Source organism: Strongylocentrotus purpuratus, unplaced genomic scaffold, assembly GCF_000002235.5.
Source record: "Strongylocentrotus purpuratus isolate Spur 01 unplaced genomic scaffold, Spur_5.0 spur5_scaffold_7, whole genome shotgun sequence".
Classification (NCBI taxonomy): Eukaryota; Metazoa; Echinodermata; class Echinoidea; order Camarodonta; family Strongylocentrotidae; genus Strongylocentrotus; species Strongylocentrotus purpuratus.
The window spans coordinates 20,732,511-20,750,607 of NW_022145613.1; the positions used below are offsets into that span (position 1 = coordinate 20,732,511).

General features: G+C 39.7%; 3 protein-coding genes and 1 long non-coding RNA gene across 4 annotated transcripts in view; 3 read left to right on the forward strand and 1 right to left on the reverse strand.

Moving 5' to 3' along the window:
- Nucleotides 1-3,146: 3,146 nt before the first annotated feature.
- On the reverse strand, nt 3,147-5,234 carry LOC753887. The gene is made up of 3 exons (XM_001177344.4): nt 5,073-5,234; nt 4,577-4,691; nt 3,147-3,422 (listed from the first exon to the last, which is right to left on the reverse strand). The coding sequence occupies exons 1-3, from the start codon at nt 5,104-5,106 to the stop codon at nt 3,197-3,199; spliced, it is 375 nt and encodes a 124-aa protein (XP_001177344.2). The 5' UTR covers nt 5,107-5,234; the 3' UTR covers nt 3,147-3,196.
- LOC115920002 lies at nt 4,734-5,248 on the forward strand. Its single transcript, XR_004062113.1, has 2 exons — nt 4,734-4,773; nt 4,949-5,248. It is a non-coding gene; the product is annotated as an uncharacterized LOC115920002 (long non-coding RNA).
- A 140-nt stretch (nt 5,249-5,388) lies between these two features.
- On the forward strand, nt 5,389-6,558 carry LOC115918350. The gene is made up of 3 exons (XM_030974813.1): nt 5,389-5,533; nt 5,712-5,895; nt 6,246-6,558. Exons 1-3 carry the CDS (start codon nt 5,465-5,467, stop codon nt 6,320-6,322), a joined length of 330 nt encoding a protein of 109 aa, XP_030830673.1. The 5' UTR covers nt 5,389-5,464; the 3' UTR covers nt 6,323-6,558.
- A 9,244-nt stretch (nt 6,559-15,802) lies between these two features.
- Nucleotides 15,803-18,097, forward strand: part of Coel1 (profilin) — a gene marked incomplete at both ends in the record, with an annotated part of 28,110 nt that continues 25,815 nt past the window's right edge. The window contains 1 exon segment of the mRNA NM_214595.1: nt 15,803-16,099. Coding sequence (NP_999760.1) covers nt 15,953-16,099 — 147 coding nt within the window.

The following is an 18,097-nucleotide window of genomic DNA, read 5'->3' on the forward strand; positions in this document are numbered from 1 at the left end:
TAATCCCATTCGTCTGCATGGTTTCCGCGCGTGCTGCTTTCCGTCTGGTAATTATATTTAAACGTCTTTGTTTAAACGTCTTTGATGCATACACGTACACACGTATACGTGTGCGTGCGCGCGCCATAGACGTACGTCAGCTTAGTGCAGCCACTGATCTCTATTTTCCGTAGAGATCAGTGGTGCAGCGCTCCATACACCAGTTTACAGTTGTATCAGTGCGCATGATCGAGCAGACAGTTGACCTCGGGTCATTGGCCCGGAACAGGGCCAAATACACCAGTTTACAGTTGTGTACGCCATTTTAAACAAGGCCAATGACCTAGAGGTCATGTATTTATGCGTAAATTAAGATTGCGCCCATGCAAATTATGATGATATCACTGCCTGCGCGCTGCGTTGTGCGCGCATATCATCATTTGCATGGGCGCAATCTTAATTTACGCATAAATACCAGAGGTCAGAGGTCATTGGCCCCGGAACAGGGCCAATTTGGCCCTGTTCCGGGGCCAATTACCCGAGGTCAACATGTCTGCTCATGCGCACTGATACAACTGTAAACTGGTGTATTGGCCCTGTTCCGGGGCCAATAAGTCGACCTCTGGTATTTATGCGTAAATTAAGATTGCGCCCATGCAAATGATGATATGCGCGCACAACGCAGCGCGCAGGCAGTGATATTATCATAAATTTGCATGGGCGCAATCTTAATTACGCATAAATACATGACCTCTAGGTCATTGGCTTTGTTTAAAATGGCGCACACAACTGTAAACTGGTGTATTGTTTACATTGTCTCTGCTTTTAGCGTGCGAGGCGCACTTCATTTGGCGAGGCATTTAAATTTTTGAGGTTGCTAGGGACGACGTGAGGAGGTTCCAGCTTTAGAGAAGGCATGGATAAAAGAGAAATGATTGGCTAAGAGGTCAGAACAAACGATGAATATGCATGAGTAAGAGGTTCCCAAGGGGCCCCGGGAAATTCAGGGCCAGGCGAATGATATAAAAATTAAGTAATCCCTTCGTACGTCGGACCTTCAGTTCACGTACGAGGGGAGAGTTACAAGAGTCATTTAAGTACATAAATTATCATTTCATTTATTCATTTCATTTCAAACCTCAGCTATATTCTTATTTGAGTTTTTCTGTACTATCTATTGGTGTATTAAGTTTTTTTTAATACTGAGTTAATAGTTTATAAACTTAGATTATAGCTTTTTTCATTTTTTTTCATCAGAATTTGCCGTCAAAGTAGGGTCACTTTTTGTTTACGTACGTGTGCGTGTGGGGAAGATGAGTGGGTAGGACGCCCATAAGCTTGCTCTCAGCAAATTGTGTAGGTTTTGTGGGGGTAGGCTATATAATATCAGCTCTGGATATTCTTATTTTGTTTGTAATTAGAGGTCTACCAACATTTGTGGGACAATTCTGATTTTAATTTTGTAATGATCATGTAATTCACCCCAAATCTTTCTGTCATAAATGCTATTGCAAGCTAAGTAATTCCAATAGGCGCAACAAAATCAATGACTGGAAACCGAAAAATGATTGGACAAAACACAAACGAACGGAGGAGGCCTGCACTACATGTAACCTAATGATACCAGCTAAGGGTGGGATCGAGGCCCCCCAAAACCAAGTCAACTGGCAGACCCCAAATCCAGCCATTTCAATGTCAGCCCATTTTTCAGCACTTTTAACAATTGTCTTGCGTATTCTATGTCCAAATTATCTCGTCAGATCATTTCATGTTGTGTAAACTGTATAATAATGTGTTGGTTAATCCATGTGTGGGTTCATGTGAGCATGTATTTTGTTTGAGTTGTGTACATAAGTCCTTTGTCAGTGCAAGTCGTGTCAGTGTTCCATGTTGTACCTGTCAAACACCAATTCACTACACATCAGTCACACTAATACCACAGTTTCACCTCGACACAATACACTCCACAACATCATATGCACAGTCTGCAATACAAACCTACCATACATCAACGCTAAAATACACACTTGTATACATGACACACATGATCACACATACGCAAAACACACACATGTCACACCAACAAATCTCTCCCGCATCGAAAAATACTTGTTGGGTACGGCCATTTTTAAAGAGAAGTTAAAAGAATCTAACGATGGCACAGCAACTTTTCACACAAAGGGCAAGGTAAACATAAAATAATATATGTATTCATAAAATTAATATGATTCTAATTTTATTATAATGCATGATTCATACAAGATCTGCGTATTCACTAAATTAATATAAGCCTTCAGTGGAAAATCCCCAAAATGAGGTCCTTGGAACTGGACAAAGTTTGCTTGTTTTACATGTACCAGGTATCTTGTTATATCAGTAGTCAATACAAAAACAAAGCAAATTGATTTCATTTTGACCAGAGAAATTAGCTTTTATATCATGTATTTCCTTACATCAGATCTCTTATATATGTATTAATTATCTACATTACATGTTCGAGGATAAAATTTTTCTGAGCAATTATATTTTTTATAATAAAATGTGTTTCATAACTAACTTAAAATGGATTTTCACTTTATATTTTATTCATACGATCATGATAGGTTCTCAAGAGAAGTATATACAGTCTACTTCAATTATAATGAGCGCTGATACAACAAGATTTCATTAAAACGAGGCAGTTTTCCCAATTCCGAATTCAAACCTGCGCACATGTGTCTATGTGTTCAGAAAAAACAAAATTTTGTTTATAAATTGGCTTGGTCCTGAAATCCTCCTAATAATTGAAGTGGACTGTAATTTTAAAAATGTGTACAATACAATATGTGTATGTTAAAATTTATTAAGTTGCAACACACATCCAAAATATCTCAATCAAGTAATAAAAAGATTAAAAATCAAGCCTCCCTTTTGTTATGCATATGCCCTCTCCCCCCCCCCCCCCCTTGGCAGCCCAGAAAAAGAAAAATAAGAAATATATAGCAGTGGGTGTTCTTCCTTATATGCAGGAATGTATTTAAAATATTCTGTAGCAACCACCACCCCCCCCCCCACGCCTAATTTGGCCACACTGTTACTAAAATATGATATAATTTGACGGACAAGTATTCAACATCCCCCTTTTTCAGCCAAAAATAAACTAATGGCATATCTGATCTGTCTTTTTTAACAAGCCACTAGTAACAGTGCTTATGCACAAAGCCCAAGTTTCTTCAGATCAATGTGCTCCATCAACATTAAGACATCGCTCAGAGACGTTACTGCAGGCTCGTGACTTAACGAGTGGAGGAGCAACATTAGCCCAACTAACCCATGAGGTAAAGTTCCGGAAACTAGCATCAGATCTGGACTCACTAATGACTGGCACATCCATTCGGATTCCAGATGGTGAAATGCTGGACTTGAAGGTTGGACTTGGTCTCAGCTGGACAAGACACAGAAAGCTGAAAAGGTAAACACAGACATCATGAACTAATAGCAGCCATTATGTTAACTTGAGGCTGAATTACATTATTGAAAAACACCATTACCTATCTATTCATTCCAGATGGTTGAAAGAGCGGAAAGTCCTTTCGGAGGAAGAAAAGGCCAGTAGAGCTCAGCAAGCAGAAATAATTGGGGATAATCTGGTTGGCAAGTGGCTGCCCTTTCAGTTCCACAATGATGACCTCCATTGCATCGAGTATTTGAGAGCCCCTATGGTAATTGTTTCGGTCTTCAGCACAAAGTGCTACAGCTTCTAGAAGACTACGACAAGTATGTATACATAACAATCTATTTCAGTCCAAATCACTATTTTATTTATGAAATAAATTCATTTCACAATGCTAGCACCATATTTTAGCTTCATAATTTTAATGCTTGTCTTTCCGTACTGGCCTTTTAATTCAATTAATGACGACTCCTTATTTGCAGGCTGAATCTCCTAACCTGGAGCCATGGAATTCCTAACAACGAGATTTGGCTCAAACTTGGAGGTGATAAAGGCGGGAGTTCTTTTAAACTGGCTATTGAAGTGGCCAACTTAACCAACCCGAACAGTTTGAGGAACACAGTCATTGTTGCTGTGTTCAAAGCTGGGGACAACACCTTCAACCTCTCCCTTGCCCTTCAGGAGTTTTCACAGCAGGTGGATATGCTCATGGCAACCACGTGGAGATATGAACATGAAGTGAAGAAATTTAATAATTTTTCCCAGGATATTTTATCTCTCCCTAATCTTTTCCCTATACAAAAACTGACTCATACTAGAACAACTATTTCTAAAAAAAAAAATATTTGTCACAATCTTTCTCAATGAAAGTGTGTGATTATAATATAATACAATACAAAATAAATACAAATTGTCTCATGATTTTTAATTTTCTCTTATTTTTCAGAGGAAAGACACTCCGTCTGTTTCTGTGTGGGGACTACGAGTTCCTGACAGGGCCAAATGGTATGAGTAAATAATATGATTTGGTTGTAATAAAAATAACACATATCTTCCATATGTGTACATTGTCAATTGGACTAAACATACTCTCAATCTGTATATGTATGTTAGTTAACAATTCCCTACATATATATCAAGGCATTAATTGTATTTATAACTTACATCCTTAGGACGGAACTGCTGTCTATATTGTGAAATCGCCAAGGCTCAGATGGTGGTTCCTCAACATGTCCGGGGACCCAGTCCATCCAGAACTTTGTCAAGTCTGCAGAAGAACCTAGAGGAATTTAAGACAGACGAAGTGGCTAAGCTACACTTCAATGTAGTGAGGGAGCCTCTTCAGAATTCCTATAGATCAGGTAAGAAATTAAATTTCAATTAACAATATGCTGAACAAAACTCTTCATAATAAAGTCAACCTATAGCATTGTATACTCACAGCTGTGAGCTTTCTAAACTAAACTTATTAAAAGTAAACATGAATGTTATATTTTTGAGTGTCCTAATCTGAATTGATATGGGTCAATTTTACAGGTATGTCCCCCAGGGCTCCATATTAGTCTGGGCCTCTTCTACAAGCATGTCATAAGCATGGAGAGACAGTGCCATGAACTGGATGTCAAGATTGCTGAGCAGCTGTCGCATGCAGCAACAATACCTGAAGTGAACCTGCAAGGACTTGCATGCCTCATCCAGCACCAATCTCTACACAGAAAAATCACTGAAGCAGAATCCGAGGAGAAAGATTTGCTGGAACAGCTCTCCTGCTTCGTCACTCTTTATCCTGATGAGAGTCAGCCAGTGAAGATGTTGCAAGAAGCTGCAGCAGATAAGGAAAGGAAAAGAAACAATTGGTAACTATTCTTCTGTCAACCATACGAAACCCCCCCCCCCCCCCCCACATATTATACTTATCATGATATCATTCTTATCTTCTACCAACAATACATTTTCTCCTTTTTTTTACAGGAAAAAGAAGTCAAAAAGCTACCAAAGGTCCCTCAAGGCAGTGGACCCGTTGCTGCATCACTAGACAGGGCCCTGCAGGGGATGCAAGTTAAGAGGCAGGCGTACCTTGGCAAGTCCTTTGTCGGGAACCATGTCCACAAATGCTTGAAGGTATATTTTCACTTTTTACTCTCAATAACAATCATGTACGAAAATGCAAACCTTAAATTGAAGAATTAAATTAAATAACACACTTCAAATGAAGTCAAAGTTACAATTGAAGTGCCAGTATATTTGTTCTCCATTTCAGGCTTATACGTTTGTTAAAATCTATTTCTATCCCAAACAGGAGGAGAACATTGCCATTATTACAACAGCAATCGTGGAAACAACAACCAAACTCTGCCCGTCCCTTAAAGAGGAAGCAGAAGAAGTTGCTGCATCCTACAGGACTCTGCTGAATCTTTATGGCAGGTGCCACAGGGCCTTTAATTTGAAGCATTTCATGACTGACGAAGACATCTCCCAACTTGGTGAGTTTCTATACATGTTTTTGCTACTTTAATTTTTGCCTCAATAAATATGCCTACTGCAAAAAACACACTGTCACAGAACTTATCTTTATTTGTGGCAGACTTGATTCAAACCTTCATGCTACAATGATGTTGGCCAACCTGTCATAATATGTGTTCCACTTGAGTTTGTAGATCCTTTTAGAAAAAAAAAGAAAAAAAAGATAAAGTCATTCAAGGGCACTTTGAACTCAGAACGTATAGGCATAACATAAAATTATAATTACTTTAAAAAAATGAAATAAAATATATATCAACAATTCTTAAACTATCTGCTATGCTATAATTGCCTTCTAAAATTATCATTTCAGACCATGACATCAAAGCATACCTCATCTTTTTCCGGGAGAAATGGCCAACTGAAACAAACCCCCTAAACTTCATTTGACTGAAGACCATATAATACCATGGCTGAGGAGGTGGAGAGCACCATTTGGGTTGATGGGAGAGCAGGGAATTGAGAGTCTACACTCTCATCTCAATACAATTGAATCCGATCTTAGAGGATTTAATAATTCCCTAGACATACTCCTTCATACTGTCAAAACTCACTGGGTCCACAGCAACCCTCGTTGTTATGGGAAAGAAGAGAACAAGAGTTAGTTCTTCTTGTATATGATAACACACTTGTTCATGGCCGCATATGTGACCGCATATGTGACCGCATTGTATATGTTTTTTCTGATTTAATTACACATTCCGAATTAAGCTGAATTGCGTAAGGCCGAGATTAGGCTTCAAAATGATTCTTGTACAACAGTACAACGGTACAACGAGGGTTGCTATGGACCCAGTGAGTTTTGAGTGTGCATGCCACTTCCGTGTTCCGTGCAATAAGTGCATACGAGATATTTGACAGAAAATATAAACACGATATCAACTTTGTGCGTGATGCATAGACGTAGACCTTGGATATAGACCTAAGCTATTTCACCTATTTTAGCATGATCTTGAATAAAAGTTATTGAATGTAGATTTTGGGGAATATCATTTAGTTTAGCAACAACTTTTTACACCCATTCTAGACTGCATGCAAACGGACACTAAAAATGGTTCATGTGTAGTTTTTTAAAGAACGAATACACAAAAATTTGTGTACACGTCACAGGCTTCATACGCACCCACTTGGCTTGGTCCAATCCTGCCACTATGTGATACAGGTTGCCCTTGTTGGTCCATTTCTGTCTGAATACACTGCAAGATAAGGGGTATCAGTAATAGTTAATTCATGTACATGAAAAATGCTATTGTGAATAGTATAGGATCAAAGCTAAAGGTCTGCCTGAACTTCTTGCACATGCATGGCTTTGCTTGCGCTTCCAAGCAAGTACATACGGTATATGCATTATCAATGTAAACAATTTTAAGAAGTATATGTATGTAAAAATCACAAAAGGTAGGCACATCTTTTTAGCCAGCTACAGCTATTTACAGGCAGTAGTTTCTTGGCAGAATTTTAAATATTTTGCCTACTGTGAATTGAGTGCACTGACCTAATTGGCACATCATGCACATGCAGTTAAGGCTACCTGTTGTATATAGTAACCACTACTGACTGTAGGCCTACAATTGAATTATTAATGACTTAATAGCAACAATAAGCTGTTGAGAGAGGCTATTTCATTAGCTCATTATTCTCCTCTGGTTTAAAGCTTTATGACTTATTTCGTTCTATTCTTGTTCCCGTGGTCTGTCGGCCCACTGTCAGGTCCAGGCTTTGGCGAAGAACTAGTCTACTCCCAGCTGGTTATGCATTGCGGTGACAACTCAGACAAGTTTGTAGACACTAATCAATTATATTATCCTTGTGCAATAAAACAGGAAGTAAAAAATTTAGACCTTATGGTCTGAAACATCACATCTGCTTTTTAAAAATATATGTACTCAGACAACAGACAATGAACAATATGTATACAGGACATTTTCCATGGAATAAAGAACTGAAGACTGAACAATAAACCATGTAGTGTCTGCTTTTCTTTGAGAAATTTTCAACATATGAATTTATAACATATAGACTAGCTGTATAGATGTGGGTATGGACTATGGAAGGAGAGAAAGACAAAGAAGAGATATTGAGAGGTGAGGGGGGGGGGAGCAGTTTTTTCCCTGAGGCTGAGCCCCCATATTTGTCATCAAATTTTCTGGTGCTCTTTTTTTACTTTTTTTTTTTTTTTTTTTTTGGTGAATGATGATTTAATTGGGATCTAATCATAATGAAATTTCAGAATGATAAAAAGGAATAAACTGCCTAATAATAGTATGACTATTAGTCATACTAGTATTACGCAGGTCATAAAAAGGACTGAATTGCCTTATTTGCCTAATAATAATAGTAGACCCCCTATGACTATTCTAATTAATAGTCATACTATTATTAGGCAGTTCATTCCTTTTTATCAATCTAAAATTTCATTATGATTAGATCAATTAATATAATCATCATTCACCAAAAAAAAAAAAAAAAAAACAAAAAAAGAAGTAAAAAAAAAGCACCATTAAATTTGAAGTTCATTTGTTTAAATGTTGATGTAGATCCTACTACAGAAGATCTAGCACTGTAGTACAGACAATGGTTTTGACAACAATTGAATTCACAGATACATTAAGACTAATATTAACAACATAACCGTGACATTTTGCTTTTAAAAAATAATCACATGAAAAATTCCGCATTTTGGGGGTTGAGTCACGATGACAGAAAAAATGAAAGTAGAAATGTAAACAAATTTTTCGATTTAGCAAATCCTCGTTCACAGCTAAGCTTAAAAAACTCATTTTTATTTATTTTGACAATCAAACTAAAAACCTTATATTTAACCGTAATTTTGTAATAATTATGCATTTCTAAGGGTATAGAAAAATACCTAAAGGAAAAATTAAATTATATTTATGTAAGTAGGTTTTACATTTTTATAAATCTTTGAGGTATGACTATGCATATTCATATTTTGTTTTGAGTCACTGATTTTGATTGGCTGACGTCTAAAGTAAGGGGTTTTGGGAAAAAAAAATTCATACGTGAATATCCAGGTCGAAATTCCAGTTGATACCAGTTGAAACCAGTAAGGATTTTCAACTGATATCTACTGGTTTGAACTGGTCTCAACTGCTGGTACCAGTTGATACAATTTGGAAACCAGTAGAAATACCAGTTGACATCTGAGACCAGTTGATATTACCAGTTGATTTACCAGTTGAAACCAGTAGATGATTACCAGTTGCATGATTTACCATTTAAAAAACCAGTATGGTTACCAGTTGATTTACCAGTTGAAAACCAGTAGATGATCACCAGTTGATTTACCAGTTGAAAACCAGTAGATGATTACCAGTTGATTCGAGTTGAAAACCAGTAGATGATTACCAGTTGAAAACCAGTAGATGAGTACCAGTTGAAAACCAATAGATGATTACCAGCTGATTTACCAGTTGAAAACCAGTAAGATTACCAGTTGATTTACCAGTTGAAAACCAGTAGATAATTACCAGTTGATTTACCAGTTGAAAACCAGTACGACTCTTAAAGGTCACCGTATTTTTTTAAAAGTGGAGCTGAATTGGTATGATCGTATTCAATCTAAATTCACACATTTTGGGGTATAAAACTACTTTCATAGCAATTTTAGGTTTTAAAAGGGCACTAGCAATGTCATTAATAAGAATAAAAGCAATAACCATGCACTTTGAACTCAACTATCCCTTTGAGCGTTAGGGATTAGGGAATAGCAGGTCAGGTAAATAAATGTATGCACACTTCAACGAAATCAAAGAACTTTTTTTGATTTTGTTAAAAAAGAAAAAGAAAAACGTCAATGGTAACCCCTTTGACGTTTTTAGGCGTAAACGGTGGCCTTCACGGTTGCCCCCTTTATATCCTATTAACAAACCCCCCACCCCCCCCCCCCCCCCCCGCTAGTCCCTTACCATCCAGGCTACATGAATATGCCTTGCCTCTTCTTATTATTCCAAAACAATCCTACCCACTGTTCATAATTTATAAGAACCCTTTAACTAAAGCAAGTAGGTAATGTATACTCCTGTATATCCCCTTTACCGACCACCCCCCACTAGCCCCTTACCATCACCAAGTCCAAAACCTTCTCATCACACTCAAACAATCTTGCCCAATGTTCATAATTAGTAAAACCCCTTAAAAGTTACAACGAAGTATTGTAATGTACTCCTATAAAAATTATTCCCTTTTGAAGGCAGGGTATTGAACAAGTAGGTCTTTAGTCTCAATAACCAGTGTGTCACTTTAAAACCCCTGCGTGCGCACCAAGGTGTACGGCCGTATTACACAAAGTATGGCCCACCCGGGGGGGCAGGGGGGGGGGGGGAGAGGAAGTGCCCCCATTTTTTCAAGCACCCAAAAGTGCCCCTCTTTGATAGGAAAGTGCCCCTTTAACTTTGTAAGAAGTGCCCCTTTTTATATAGGAATAGTGCCTCTTTTACTTTGACAATTAAGTGCCCCTTTTCGACTCTGATATAAGTGCCCCTTTTATTTGGACACGTGACCCTTTTACTTCGACAAGTTCCCATTTTTCCATTGCAATAAGTGTCCATTTTCAATTCTCATAAGTGCCCTTTTTAATATCTAATAAAGTGCTCCTTTTCAGGTAGGAGAAGTGCCTCTTTTCACTTTGACAAGTGCCCCTTTTCCTTTGTAAAAAGTGCCCCTTCCCTTTTTAATAACTACCCTCATTTTAACTCAGTAAAAGCACCTTCTATTTTCCCATGTGCCCCTTTTTCTTTCTAATAAGTGCCACTTTTCCTAATGATAAAATAATGCCCCTTTAAAATTTGATCGGTGCCCATTTTCTTTCAATGCATCTTTTCACCTATCCCCTTTTCATAAATGCCCTTTTCACCTATTATAAATGCCCCTATGAAAATCTGATGGGGGCCTCATCTCCACCAACAAATGCACATTTCCTATTCTCATGACCAGTGGCGTACGCAGGATTTTTTGAAGGGGGGGGGGTTTTAAAATCGGGTCCAAAATTTGAAAAATTTGGAAAATTTGAAAATCGCGCCGGTCAAAAAGTCGCTCTCAGTGGGGGGGGGGGGGGGGGGGGGGGGGGGGGGGGTAAGCGGACACTTTTTTTTTTTTTAGGAAGTCCAAAAAAAAATCGCAACGACTCAGCCAGCCGAAAAGTCGCTCAGTGGGGGGGGGGGGGGGGGGGGGGGGGGGGGGGGGGGGGGGGGGGGGGGGTAAGAGGACACTTTTTTTTTTTTTTTTTGGTCTCGAAATTTGAAAATTTGACATTTTGCTCCGTTGGGGGGGGGGGGGTAAGGTCACCTTTCTTAGGTCAGCCATGGGGATAACAATTTTAATTTTTTTTTTAATAATTAAAAAAAAAAAAATTTAAAGGGGGGGGTTTAGGTTTTTTTTAGGGGGGTTTACACACATAAAAATACCAAAGGGGGGGGTTTAACCCCCCAAACACCCCCCCCCCCCCCTGCGTACGCGCCTGCTCATGACTGACTTTTTCATCCCTGGTGAGTGCCTCTTTTTGAGGGTGTATGAAGCACCCCATTTTCACCTCTGATAATTAGTCTTTGTACTTTGACATTATTATGCTCCTTTTCTTTTCTGATAAGTGTCCCCTTTTCCACTCATTTTTAAACGCGCCCCTAGTTTCAAACGACTAGGAGCAGTTTCCCCTAAAGCTACGCTCGCACGCATCTATAGATGATATATTTTATGTTACTTATCAACGGTCTTTTCGTCTTCCGTTATGAGAATGTGCTTATAACCCCTCCATCCTCCGCGAAGCGCGGAAGCTTTGACGTTTCATTAAATCATTAGAGAAAGAAGACGATTTGTTGTACCGTTCTCGACTCTTAATCCTTGTCTGAATTCAGTTTACCCCCCCCCCCCTCTCGAAGCGCGGAAGCTTTGACGTTTAATTAAAATTAGTAGAGAAAGAAGACGATTTCGCTGTACCGTTCTGGACCCTTAACCCTTGTCTGAATTTCAAAAAATGTTCTTTGTCTAATCCTATTTCTTCCTACGTCCTCTTCCTTTTCTCTCCTCTCTTGTTTGTTTGTGTTTATTTTTTGGCCGGCCGCGTTTTTTTTTTTTTTTTTTGGGGGGGGGGGGGGACCGTCCTAACCGCCCCCTCCCCCTCCCTGGCTACACGCCTGCGGTCAGATGGACATAATTATTCTGATACCTTGTCCGCCCAAGGAAGCTCAGGGGTTTAAGGCACTCAATTACCGTCAGATGAGCATCTAAGGGCCCGCTTTAGGGCCCTAGGTAGAATCCACTTGAGGGGGCAGAGCCCTCGGAAGCTTAGGGGTTTATAAGGCATTTAATTAATCAAAGTCAGGTGAGCATATCTTGGTACCTCCTTATTTTGTGACACTGGTAGTTAACTATTCTTTCTTTCTCTTTAATAAACTTCCCGCCGTTCCGTGGGCCCTGACAATTTTGTAGGCATCTCAAAAAGCATAAAAAAGTACAATTTACTGAAAAGTGAGGAAAATTCTTGGAAAATTATGTCATTTAATTAAGCATTATTTGTTAACCACCGTTATGGAATTAGAAATATAAACCATGTTTGAATTTATATCCCCCATGCCCCCCCCCCCCTATCAGTACGCCAGTGCCAGTGCCACCCCCACCCCCCCCCCCCCCAATTACACCTAGTTGGCGGGGAAAATCGCAACTGATCTCCCCTACCTTTCTTCTTTCTCTTTTTTTTTTTCTTTCCCTTCTCTCCTCTTTTCCTTTCCCTTCCCTTCCTTTTCTCTCTTTTAAGTTTGCTGGGGGGAAGCAAGGGCTTTCTGCCCTACCCCGCTATATACGTTGTTGGCGGGATTAACCGCAACTGATGTTCCTTCTTTTCACCCTTCTCTTTTTTTTCTTCCTTGTTCCCTTTTAGCTCTCCTCTCTCCCTTTTCCTTCCTTCTCTCTTTTTTTAGCGGGGGCGGGGGGGGGGGGCACGGCCTATGACACAAAGTAGGGGAGAGCGGGGTTAGTCCGGCCTGGGGGCAAATCCGCCCACCTCTCGAATCTATACCTTGCGGTGATTGGATAAAGCTTTCGCCGGTGATGTAATGACAAACTAGCCACACCGTACAACATACAATTCAATGGCTTTTTGATATACAAAAGTATGCTAAAATTTCCATTTCAAGGCCATGTAAACTGTCGCTCAAAAAGGTGGAATATTTTGTTTTAATCCCAATTTATGGAATTATTTTAAAAATTATTTAAAAATAATAAATCTATATAATAGTATACATTCTCAGATTTTATTGAATAATAATTTGCCAATGTGTGTTTTGCGTGACTGCTAAAGCATGTGTATGCTACTATGCTTATCAAATAGGGGACCTATGCCCTTAAGTTATAAATGACAGTAATGAGGATTAATGCCCCACAAAAGGGCACTAATATAGCACATCGACACGGTTTTGATCCTGGGGCCTCACAGTTACGAGGCCATTGCTTTGTCACTGAACCATGACTGTACACAGCGGGGGCTAGGGTAGGGGGCAGTTTCCATAAATATTAAAAAAAACACAGAACATGCAATTATTCTGTGTGCCCATGCCTTGAGCCATAATGCATGGCCGTCCAGAAGATTTTTTATGTTGGGGACCGGGGTAAAATGCAATTAATTATTGAAAATTTATTGCATTTTCTGTGTGTTTTTTTATTGATGGAAACTGCCCCCTTTTTTTTTTTTTTTGGTCTCGAAATTTGAAAATTTGACATTTTTCTTCGTTGGGGGGGGGGGGGGGGTAAGGTCACCTTTTTTAGGTTAGACGTGGGCATTTTTTTTTTTTAATTTTTTTTAATAATAATAATTTTAAAAAATAAATCCAAAGGGGGGGGGGAGGGGTTTTTTGTTTTTTTTAGGGGGGTTTACACACATAAAAAAAAACCAAAGGGGGGGGGTTTGAACCCCCAAAACCCCCTCCCCCCTGCGTACGCCCCTGTATGTGTCTATTAAAAAATGTTGGAACAAGTCAACATCAGTTGTACATTTTGCCTAGAACGAGGTAAACGACGATAACAGCCCCATGGGGCTAGTTCGCCCGTTTTTGGCGGGTCATGTTCACCCGGGGGCGGACTTGCCCCGCATTGAGGGGCGAACTTACCCCATTCAGCAATGTACCTTTGGGGCTCTTCAAAATTATTAGATTTTAATGAAAGTGAAAATACACGCCCTTACCTGGCAACTTCAGTAAAGTTTAGTGACGACTGTGTTTATCCAACTTGATCTGATTCTATGATTATAATATTTATTTATTTTGACATAAGTTTTGTTTTCCTTTTTCAGAGTCCGCCTAGTGTTATCACCAGCTGTTCTACGCCCAATACACCTTGGTTCAGCTTATTTGTTCCCATCCTTCGTCAGGGATTATTTCGTTGGCTGTCGGTTCCTTTTAAATAAATGTTTTGAAGTTTTAAAACACCATATTTGTTTCGTGTATTTATTTTTCCTAACAGGGCGTACCTACCCCGTCAAACGGACGAACCAGCCCCAGGCGGTGGGGCAGTTTCGCCCTTTTGTCGTAAGTGGGGCAGTTTCGCCCTTTTGTCGTAATTGACTTTATGAGTTCGTTTTTGTGAAAACTGTGTGCCTGACCCCATGCAGTGAGAGTGGGATATTAGCTATAGACATTACCTATGAATTGGTACATGAAAAATCATGGTAGTCCTGCGTATATGAAATGACGGCTCTCAGAAGAGTGATATAAAAAATAGGGCGAACACTCCCCGCTCACCCTATAGATATATATATATATATATATATATATATATATATATATATATATATATATATATATATTATAAATGCATGAAGAGGTGAACCACACATAATAAAACACACCAAAGTAAAGGATAGGACGTTATAACACCGTAATTTAGGGCGTTATAACGCCGTAAAAATAAAAAATAAATTGGCGGAAATAAGCCCTCGGTAGGATAGAGACCAAATGAGATGATCTATGTGGTGTTTTGGATCCTAAAATGGCTTTGGACCAATAGCCCCCCCCCCCCCCCTTTTCCAGGCTCTGGTTGAACATCCCAGGCTTAAGCTTCCATCTTTGAATAATGAACGCATGCGTTATGACCAATAGGAAAAAACACAAATTTCGTGCAACAGAACGCGCGCCCTCTGGTTAATGCTGGCTACACCCTAACAAGCCACCGGCGCGCGCAAGGGCGGTTACGTTTGTAAGAGTCGAGTGTAGCCAGTTTGCCAGTAAAAAGTATGCAGAACAGATTCACTGAACTCTAGTAGTACGCGAACTAGTGCTATTATTTTTTAACCAGTGGTGTTAACCTTTCGCGACAGGCTTTATTTTTTTCAGGGCTAAATTGATCATATATTGTTCTTCAAATTGGCAACAATAATATATATATATAAGCGTTAATGCTAAATTTTATAGTAATACATTGTAAAATGTCTCTTAAAGCAATAAACTTGGGTAATAGTTTGGTCGAAAAAATGAAAAAAATTGCAAATTTTGAACGAATAATGAGGGTTTTGCAATTGTTAATATATTGCCAATTTAGGCCTTCCAAAGCATATTTACGTTTATAAACTCTTGGCGTTGTGATTATATAATAATGGTAACAATATGTGCAAAACTTAAGAACGAATCTGCTTCAATTTTTGAGGCTCTGATTCAAAATCTCAGAGCCAAGTGACAAAATGTTAAATGCTCGTCCCTTACGTCACGTATAACTTCCCTTTTCATGTAGAGACATATGCATTCATATCCCGTCAAAACCTGCATGCGCGCGCGCGCAAGCAGGTACTTGCATGTGTTACACACGCATGTACGATCTATCTAACGCACGGCCATCAGGTTAATGGTTTTTGGTAGCATGCATGCGAGATTGATGTAGATCTAGGCTTAGACTGTGTGTGAAACCCGTACCACTACCACTAGGCCTACCAGCGTTTACACATTTGTACCGTACTATACTCGACGTCGGCGATTTACCCGAATTCGACGCTGTTTTCTTGTATTAACTTTCGTAAACATGTCTTGGGATTCATACGTCGACAATCTTATAGCTCAGTCCAAAGATGCGTCAGGTACCACCCATTGCGACAAGGCCTGTATAATCGGTAAAGATGGATCTGCTTGGACCACGATGCCGACATCCGATACCAGTAACAATTTAAAGGTAAGGAAGCTGAAGAACATAGTCTAGATCTAGGCCTAAGGCTAAGCTAACTCCAGGGAGCTCCGATGCTGAAGGTGTCGGAGCTCCAGAGCCAGATTTTGAAAACGATTCAAACCGCGGGTTGGATCAGTGCTAACTTCAAGAAGCTCCGACCCCGACGCCGAAGGCGTCGGAGCTTCAGTGCGACATCTGATTCTGAAACAAAAATCAAACAGCGGTTGTGGCGACATTTTCCCCAAAATGTGTAGAGGTCTAGATCTAGGCCTAACGGTAGTAGACTCTAGATCTAGACCTCTAGACTAGTCTATATCTATCTAGACTAGATCTAGACTAGAACTAGACTAGTCAAAAAAATCAAATCTAGATCATAAAATCAATCTAGATGATCATAAAATCAATCTAGATCATAGTTTATAGTAGGCCTAGAGTAGCGGCTCGGTGTGCGGCCGTCCAGTGGGAATTGCCGATTTTATTTTTGATGCAATTACTCACAGAATACTTCAATACCGTCAATAGAGAGTTCATATATTTAGTTATTAAATAGAAGGCACAAATAACGTAACTGACCCACAGCGTGGTCAGTACTGTCCACTTTAGAAGACGTAAAAGTTGCCCGGTTTGCGGCCGTGCGTAACCCGGTTTGCGGCACGCGTACGTCACAAAGCTTTATGCGCTACGTCACGATCAAAGCATATACCAAATTACTACGGGTAACCCAAATTCTCATGTTTATCTGTTGCTACGGTAAATTTTACAAGTTTTAAACAATTTCTCTTTTTTACTGAATGGATCATCCCATACGGGGGTACGTACTACTAGAAAACTATCGGGTCACAGCGGGTACACACATCAGCACACATACCATCATACACGATCCCGCATGTTATGTGTGTATTAACACCCCCCGCCGCAAACCAGAAAATCACGTAATTACGTACCGGTTTGCGGCCACCCCATGCAACTGGCCATGCGGTGGCACAATCAAAATATCTGCGATAGGAGACAGACCACAGTCATCATACTTCCACAAAAACATCAAATTTCACCTCCAATCGGACAAATATCGGACAAATAGAGCTACAATATTGATCTAGTCATGCCTCGATCTCTTAACTTAAAAGTAAGCACCTGCTGGAATTTTCATCGCCGACTGGTGCCGTAGATTTCCGACATCGCTGACGGATACTCCGTACCGACAAGAGCATCTGCTACGGACGTTTTCGGCAGCGCAGAACTTACCGGGGAATCCACGGTAGGTTTCAATGATTATTATTAGGGTGTCTGAACGATTTTTCAATTTTCAATTTGGGATCGTTTTTCACCATTTTTGTTTGATATTTGAATAAAAAATGATATCAGAATAATACATTTCAAATTTCAAGTCTCACCGATGTTTCTATCAAAAGTAACAGCCCCTCCAAAACGCTGGTATATTCATATCATTTTGGTCTAAATCGACGAAAAAGACGTCCACGCAGAGTGATGTTGTTTTGCTAAATTTAGCCAAAACAGCTGTATCGCGCGATATGCAAGCGTATGCATATCGTACGCATGCTGCTAAGCCAATCCGCGACTTGCAGCTTGAGCTACGCTGTCTCCGCGACATGTGCCATTGACTAGTATGGTTGGCGTTCGTCGCACAAAAAACCCGGAAGTGAATGCACGTTATAGTCAATGGCAATATCGCGGAGATGTCTCCGCGATATTGCCATTGACTATAACGTGTATTCACTTCCGGGTTCTATGGCGGGAACGGCCACCCATACTTTCATTCACTATAAGCGCACATGTTACGCGATGTAACCATGGTTTGGACTGAGCGGAGCTCACGCCTCCCTAATTAGCTGATTCCAAAAATGTGGGAAGGGTATTTTCAAACTGTTATAACAAATGATCCCTTGGGGCTAGCGAAAAAAAAAAAGCATCTGGATATTATCCTTACGTCTAGCCCTGCTTAAAGTCACTGAGTAGTCGGCTCTCATGGGGAATTCGACACCG

Bases quoted from the DNA above. Each gene is read 5' to 3' on its own strand.
- LOC753887 (XM_001177344.4), bottom strand. From the start codon at position 5,106: ATGAGGCATGCAAGTCCTTGCAGGTTCACTTCAG. The intron at 4,692-5,072 runs GTATTGTTGCTG...AAATTCCTCTAG, and splicing joins TCCTTGCAGGTTCACTTCAG to GTTCTTCTGCAGACTTGACA. The intron at 3,423-4,576 runs GTAAGTTATAAA...TTACCTTTTCAG, and splicing joins AGCAGTTCCGTCCTAAGGAT to CTTTCTGTGTCTTGTCCAGC.
- LOC115918350 (XM_030974813.1), top strand. From the start codon at position 5,465: ATGCAAGTTAAGAGGCAGGCGTACCTTGGCAAGTCCTTTGTCGGGAAC. The intron at 5,534-5,711 runs GTATATTTTCAC...TATCCCAAACAG, and splicing joins ATGTCCACAAATGCTTGAAG to GAGGAGAACATTGCCATTAT. The intron at 5,896-6,245 runs GTGAGTTTCTAT...TTATCATTTCAG, and splicing joins CGAAGACATCTCCCAACTTG to ACCATGACATCAAAGCATAC.